The sequence below is a fragment of the Dendrobium catenatum genome, unplaced genomic scaffold, assembly GCF_001605985.2.
Source record: "Dendrobium catenatum unplaced genomic scaffold, ASM160598v2 fragScaff_scaffold_1414, whole genome shotgun sequence".
NCBI classification, from domain to species: domain Eukaryota; kingdom Viridiplantae; phylum Streptophyta; class Magnoliopsida; order Asparagales; family Orchidaceae; genus Dendrobium; species Dendrobium catenatum.
Genome location: NW_021319876.1, coordinates 534270 through 541883, shown reverse-complemented (window position 1 = coordinate 541883; position 7614 = coordinate 534270). Strand labels below are relative to the sequence as shown.

The 7614-nt window shown below is 32.5% G+C and overlaps 1 protein-coding gene across 1 annotated transcript; it reads right to left on the bottom strand.

Annotated features, from left to right (window-relative positions):
• Nucleotides 1–4574: 4574 nt before the first annotated feature.
• LOC110111416 (thioredoxin-like 1-2, chloroplastic) lies at nucleotides 4575–6364 on the bottom strand. Its single transcript, XM_020843283.2, has 4 exons — nucleotides 6036–6364; nucleotides 5746–5922; nucleotides 5481–5645; nucleotides 4575–5152 (listed from the first exon to the last, which is right to left on the bottom strand). Exons 1-4 carry the CDS (start codon nucleotides 6240–6242, stop codon nucleotides 4889–4891), a joined length of 813 nt encoding a protein of 270 aa, XP_020698942.1. The 5' UTR covers nucleotides 6243–6364; the 3' UTR covers nucleotides 4575–4888.
• Nucleotides 6365–7614: the final 1250 nt, after the last annotated feature.

Genomic DNA, 7614 nt, shown 5'->3' with positions numbered 1-7614 from the left:
GGAGGATACTGAGGAATGAATTCTGAGAGGATCACATAAAGGGGTGGCAAAGGAAATATTTGAGAAGAGAATGAGAAAGCTTTTGTCAAGATTGACATGAAGCCTAATGTAGATGGAAAATGTATTAAGGATACCCATCAAGGTGTTATAATTGAAGATAGAGGCCCTACCAAAAACCATTAAGTCATCCGCATAAAGCAAATGAGAGAGCTTAAATCCATCAATGGAGAATCCATCAGAATCAATAGTGGTTAAATCATTGATACTAGAGAAAATATCTATAAGAATACAAAATAGGTATGGACTAAGCGAAAAACCTTGCCTAAGCCCAAAGTGAGAAGCAAAAAACCCCTCTAAAGAGCCATCAATACATATTAAAAAAATGCACATTAGAAATGCAAGTTTTTATCCATCCAATGCATAGAGGAGGAAATCTTTTTTACTTCATCCTAGAGAAAAGAAAATCCTTGGAAATTGTATCAAAGGCCTTCCTTAAATCAAATTTAGCATACATGAGTTTTAGTTTTGAATTCTTTCTAAATAAGCCCAGAATTTCAGAAGCAATGATAACATTATCAATAGAAAAAAGCTATTGAATGAACCCGACCTGACTGGAGTGGGTAATAAAAATCATAATGGGATTGAGCCTTAATGGCAATAACTTTGCAATAATATTATCAAAGTGTTGCATAATAAGATGGGCCTTAAGTTTGAGATGGAGATGACATGAGACTTCTTATAGATTAAAGCAATAACAATTTCTTTGCCCCCTCAGAGATAACCTTTTATGAAAAAAAGATTTAATAGCCTTACAAATGAAAGGATCAATCAAAACCCAAGCTTTCTTATAAAAGTGAAAATTAAAGCCATTGGGACTAGAAGAAGAGGAGGAAGAGCTAGAAAAACTATATTTTAATGTCTTTATTAGTCACGATAGAAGTAAGAGTTGTGAAGAGATAAGGGGGGATGATTCACCAAGGGGAGGATGTTAACATCGGTAAGAGGAGGCGAAGGAGATTTATAGAGGTTTTTGAAATGATGAATGATGCCCCCCTATAATAACACTCCTATCAGAAGAACTATCCCTTAAGGAAGAGAAGATAAAATTTTTATTTTGGAAATATCTAGTGCAAATATTGGAATAAAGGAACTTAAGATCATCTTCTCCATTCTTAAGCCACTTAACTTTAGATCTTTGGATGATTCAAGAGGTCTTAGCTGTAAAGAAGTCAACAATTTGATGATTTGTATTTTTAAGCTTTTCACAGAGAAAAAAATTTAAAGGATGCAGATCCAACTATTATTGTAGAGCTTCTTGTTTGAATTGAATTTCATCGAGTTTAGAGCCAATAGAGTTTGAAGAAGCCCCTTTCATGGCCTTAAGCCTACCTCTTAGCATCTTGAGGGAATGTTATAAATGAATAATTGGACTACCTTGAATGGGGCGGGTAAAAACAAAGAAAAGATTAGCCCAAAAATCATCGAGCTTATGCCAATAATTTTTATAAAGAAACTTATGAGCAGCATTAGAGGGAGCAGCATGCAGAGTGTAAAACTAGGGGACAATCATTAGAATAAGAGTAGGGCATTACTCTATAAAAAGAGTGAGGGAAAACTTCCATCCAAGCTTCATTAACTAGATTCCAATCTAATTTCAAATGAATGGGGTTATCAACACGCTGATTAAACTATATGATAAAGTTACCAGCATAAGTGAGCTCCAAAAGGTGGGCATTAAAAACCAGAGAATAAACATCAGTAAACTTGCTACAATGAATCACATTTAACCCGCTTTGCCTAATTGAAAGCTACAACAATTGAAATCATCAACCAGAACCAAAGGACATGCATCAGATGGGTTGAAGCTCCTTAGTTGGTCCAATAAGAAGAGACATTCATCTATAGAATTTGAAGCATAAATGATAGAAAGCATAAAAAAGCTCAAGACCCCATGTTCTACGAAACCCTTATTTTTATGATTATGTTTGACCTAAAACAGTTAAAAACTATTTCAAGAGTCATTATAACTCCAAATCACAAACCGTTTTTGTCGTAGCATATATATTATTATGTTTTAGCTTCCCTAAAATTTTTATTATTTTTTGACACTGTTGAAATTTCTTAAAAAATTGACACATGTCGTCACAAGTGAAGTTTTTAGGACCGTCAAGTGTCCGTTTAGTAAACCAATTTCATCAGAATTTTCTAAATAAAATGAGCTATTTAATAAATATTTTCTATAATTTTTAAAATCCCTAAAAGTATTTCTATTTATTTTATACTAAAATTTATTTATAATAATATTATTATATTATTATTTTATATAAAAACAAAATATCTTAAATTACTTACTCTCCATATTCCCTATTCCTTTCGTTTCCACCAAGTCAGAATGGCTAACAGAGGTAAAAAAAAAAAAAGAAATAGGGAAAAAGAGAGAAGAGAGGTGGATTGACCAAGTATTTTCCTATTTCGATTGGGTTACATTAAGGATCAGCCTTAAGCCCATATCTTTTTGCTTTAGTCATGGATGTTCTCACTGGACATTTGCAAGAGGATGTACCTTGGTGTATGCTTTTTGCTGATGATATTTAAAATTATTCATGTAGCCGACCCCACGTAGTGGGATAAATGCTTGATGATGTTGTTGTTGTTGTAGGGAAAAAGAGAGAAGAGAGGAGGAAAACTCAATTTTGGGCCACTACAAGTCGTTTTCGTCCATCAGCCCAGTTGGGAAATTTGTTCGTCTCAAAGTAGGTCACATTACACATCTCTCAATTTTTAAAATATGAAATTTTTATCAAACTTTCATATCAAATTTTCTATTTTAATTAGCAAAAAATATGGAAAACTTTGTGCCGGTAAAAACTTATGCAGTGTAACATTTTATATGTTATAGAGATTATGTGTATGTAATTTTTGAATTTTTTTCAGAAAATTTTATAACGAGGTTTTTGAAATTTGTGGGATTTTTATTGAATAAAAATTTACATGGTTGTTGAAAAATAGTATTGTAGTACAATAAATATCTTAAAATATTATTTTACACATTACCTAATAATTTGATTATTTTCTGAAAATATTTATTTTTCCTAATAGAATTTTATATTATCTACCTTTATACATCATTATACTACTCTGACATATGCTCAATTTCTCTTTAACTACTATAATATGGTGATATATATACATATTTGATTAAATTATATCTGCTGGGAGTTGTAAGATGCCTGAATCCTCTAAGATTTTATCTGTGTCGGGGAATTGCTGGGAGTTATAAGAGGCTAGAATTCTTTGAGATTCTGTTTGAGATAGGAATATGTGATATATTTTACTTCTATAAGCATAAAAAAGGAGTCATAGGTGACCACAATCCTTTAAGGTTTTATCTGGGTATGTGAAATGTGATATGAAGTGCTCTATCATATGCATTGCAATTTATTTATCTATTCATTTTTATTATTTAAATAATTGGTTAATTATTATACTCCTATTACATTTCAATACAATAATTTATTAGATAATATTTAACTACTTTTAAATATTCAACAAAATATTTGATAAAAGAATATTTGAAAATTTAGATTGATTTGTATGACCTGCAAAGTTGTTGTACCTCACTATAATTTTGCTTCTGATTTTCATATCTGAAAAAAGGAAAAAGTTTTAGAGAAATAAGTTAACCAGGAACAAAGATAGAAATAAACTTGGAATAGGTGGCATTACACGTGAACACTGACACGAGAAAAGGTTTATTACTTTTAGGATAGTTTTATAATTAAAAAAATGGTTTTGTGAACAATGCAACATCAATATTGATATCGCAATATTTACAGTTGCAAAATTGACGTTGTGAATACATTCGGATGGACAGATCTCAACAACTACAAACACAAATTTACAGTTTGGTTGGAGATGCCCTCAGAACATATATCATTATTTTGTTTGAATTAGAATGATCTCTTTCTGAGCTTTACCTCTTTCTGCTATGAGATCTCCAAATCAAATTTAACATAAGATATTTCTTATTCTGACCTTTACTATATCATTTGTTAGAAAATATAAAATCAAAGAAATATTGAAGTTGATAAGAAATGTGAAATTCTAAGGCTTTTCCTTTCTAAAAGTTTCAGCTTTTCATTTTTTTTTTTTGGGGAAAAATAGTACTCTTTAGAAAGTGTAATTTAAATTATGATTGAAAAAATAAATTTTAATAATGATATGAAGTTCTGAATAAAACTGATTATTTGATATTTTTTATAAAACTCAAATATATGAATTATGAATCCCGATTGAACTGCCCAGACAGCTTTCTTGCCACAATCATAAATGTTGAGGCAAACAAACATAAGGCTTTAGTTCCATGCTTTTCTCACCACAAATCCATGGCCTCAACAAGCTTTTCTCACCACAAATCCTTAGCGCAAATCTCAACCAAGAAAGATCTGAAGAATCTACTAACATCAAACATCAAGCCAGATTATTTTTTGAAAATCTTCAAGATTTAAAAAAAGAAGAAGTAAAGTTTTTAATAACTGAAATTGAAGAACTTCACCTTTCAATTAAAATAGCAATAAAAGAACAAGAAAGCAATAACTCTTTAAATAGAATCAAAAGATACAAAATATCAAACAAGCTCTGATACAAATTAAATACCTCAAGGAGGCAGGCTATCTCTCTCTATTATCATAATCAAACAGGCTATCAAACACCAAAAACAACTTAGCCTGAAATGAGCTACCATGAACTTGCATTCTCATACAACAGACTTTGGAGGAAGCCTTTAGCACAGTACAATTTTTATAAACATCAAGTGAAAAAAAAAATAAAGAACTGTACAGAAATACAGATGAAAGGTCTGATTAAGCCACCATGATAAACTTAAATCTTATCTCCCAGAAACAGCCAGGGCTTTATCTTCAGACTCTTGCCTGGCTTTTGAAACTAGAGAAAGTGGAAGCTCTTTAATGGCAGAAACTGGCTCCCTGACTTCAGGTGCAGTGAGCAAAGGCTCTTCCTTCTTGGTATAGTTGAAACAAAGATCCTTATTTGCAGCTAAAGCCAATAGCTCAGACTCTTCTAACCCCTTGGCTGGCCCAAGGCTGCATCTCTCAGTGTTGTGCTTAGCTAATGCATCCTTAAATTTCTTTATCTGCAATGAAATGACATATTGATTCAAATTCACTTATCAAGCCATTACAACCAAAAGAAATTAACAGCCAAATGAAATTAAGGGGATGCTTGGTATCCTATTTTAGGCAGGATTAATGCAAGATTTGTTAAATGCCTCAATTTACAAAATTAATCAAGCTTTAATTAGATTTCATCGTTTTCATATTAAACAATTTACTAAAATTGGATCTACATTGTTTACTAAATCGCACTTGTAGCCAAACAGCCCCTTAATCATTTAAAACAAGAAATCACATAACAAAAAACTAAAAGTAGTTCACATAGGATCAATAACGAGCAGAACTTACAGTGGCATTAGTGCAGCTGAAGCTACAGAGACGACCATTTGCTCCCCTGTAGAACCTGAAAAAGGGTAGAACATGGACGTTCAAGCTATAACACATGGACTTATGCGTCTCATAATTCACTTGTAGAAAGAGAACATCTGGATTCCTTTCAGCAAATTGGCATATCTGCAATTAAAAAAATAAAATTCATAAACCAAGATGAAAATGAACAATAGAAGAAAAATACATAAAATAAAATAAGCAATTTATATGGCCATAAACCAACCTTTGGATGCAGGGCTCTGCAACCAGCACAACCAGGAGAGAAGAAATCCACAATAACAAGCTTGTCACCAGCTTCCGACAAGGAATCCACAAGCTCCTGAGCTGAAGTAATCTCCTTCATGTTAGGCTGTATCCCCTTCTCCCACCACTTCATAGCTTTTCCAATCAAAAGCGTCATCTAAATTTTATTTCAAATATGACAAAAAAATCAGAAAAATATTTCCTTTTCTCCAATCGCAAAGAGAAAGAAGAACAATTAGGATATATGAATCGCAGAAATTTTCAAACTACCTGAACAGGAACAGCATGGAGATTTCTATTCGGAAGTTTCCCCTTCTGGATCTCGACAAGCAATTTCTTCCCAAGAAAACTACTTGCAGGCTCAATCGAGCAGCGAGAGAGGGAACAAACGAAGCTTTTTCTTCCGTTCAAAGAAATAGAAGAAGATCGGTGGTTGAAAGGGGAAAAGACGCTTCCTTTGCTTACTAACTCAGCCATGGATTCTAAAGATCGCAGCTTTAGCACAGATTGAGAAAACCCTAAAATAAAACAGGGAAAGGAAAACGGGAGGAGGAAGAGAAGATAGGGTTTTGTTTCGGCCTATGATTTCAAAGAAATCGACGGAAGAAAAGTGCACGCATTCAGACTGCAAATTTGGCGTTTTTGCCGAAATTTTTTTTTTATCCACATCTCCACCGTTTGTGCTTATCCGAATTATGGCCGTTGAATTTTGAATGTAGTGTGACGTGGATGTCAGATCGGCTGCCACGTAAGCCGATAATGAAGGGCTGTCCACGTGGGCAGTTATAAGTGGGGAATCTGATTCTGACCCAGTTTGGAACCCGCGACAGCGTCCACAGTTTTTTGAGTGGATAAGTTTCGGTTATGATAAGATAAATTAGTTTTTTTTATCTATTTATCCATATCGAAAAAAAAATAGCATATTCTTATTCAAATTCAATTTTAATTAAAATAATAATAATAATTTTTTTTTTTTTTCAAGCCAGCTTTAATTATTGGAAGGGTAAATTTATAAATAATACCTATACACAATGATTTAATTCTTTTAGAGGACAATCACCTAAAGATTATAATATTTTAATTTTTTTAGGGAGACAATTGCCTAAAGACTCAAATAATAAAAAGTAATAAAAAAATATATAAGGGGGATAAATTATCTAAAAATGTATTTAATAAAGAATTTTTTATTTATTTTTTTAGCGAGACAATTTTCCCCTGGTAATAGGGGGTTCCGCCCCTGCCAATACCTCTTGATTGATAGCAATAGCTCAAAAACCAACAAATCAAAGTGAGTTGCCTTTGTTTGTGTTCAGTTCATTTAAAATTCGAGATCAAAATATCTGATTGCATTCAACTTGTTTCCTCACGAATAAGTCAAATATAAGCTTTTATGTAGTCGAGTGTAAGTTGTTCGTAAAAAATTCAACTTTTTTGATAGTCATAAATGTTATAGTCCCTACATGTAATAGTCATGAACTATAAAGAACCGACTTTTGTGATGGAAGTTAGATGATCTTTGAGATCATACACACAAGGCTACAATGAAGGCATTGGGTGCCTGTGATGCGACTAGCCAATTCGACTCAAAAGCCAAACGATCTTCTTCGGATAATTCGTCCAATCCTGAATTCTAACAACTGATTGCACAGTTGATCATTTGGATTTGTTGAGTTTGAAAGAGAGCAATGGAAGAGCTTATTTTTATAAATTTTAATGTATATAAAATCATTGGAAAAAAAAAAAATAATCCACAAGCTATGGATGCATATAAAATAGAGAGAGAGAGAGAGAGAGAGAAGGGGAGTTAGATGCTCCTTTTCAGCTTCTTTCGGCCAAAATTAATTGCAAT

Excerpts from the sequence above, each read along its gene's own strand:
- LOC110111416 (XM_020843283.2), bottom strand. The coding sequence starts at position 6,242 with ATGGCTGAGTTAGTAAGCAAAGGAAGCGTCTTTTCCCCTTTCAACCAC. Across the intron at positions 5,923-6,035 it reads TCCATGCTGTTCCTGTTCAG|ATGACGCTTTTGATTGGAAA; the intron begins GTAGTTTGAAAA and ends AATAAAATTTAG. Across the intron at positions 5,646-5,745 it reads GCAGAGCCCTGCATCCAAAG|ATATGCCAATTTGCTGAAAG; the intron begins GTTGGTTTATGG and ends TTTTAATTGCAG.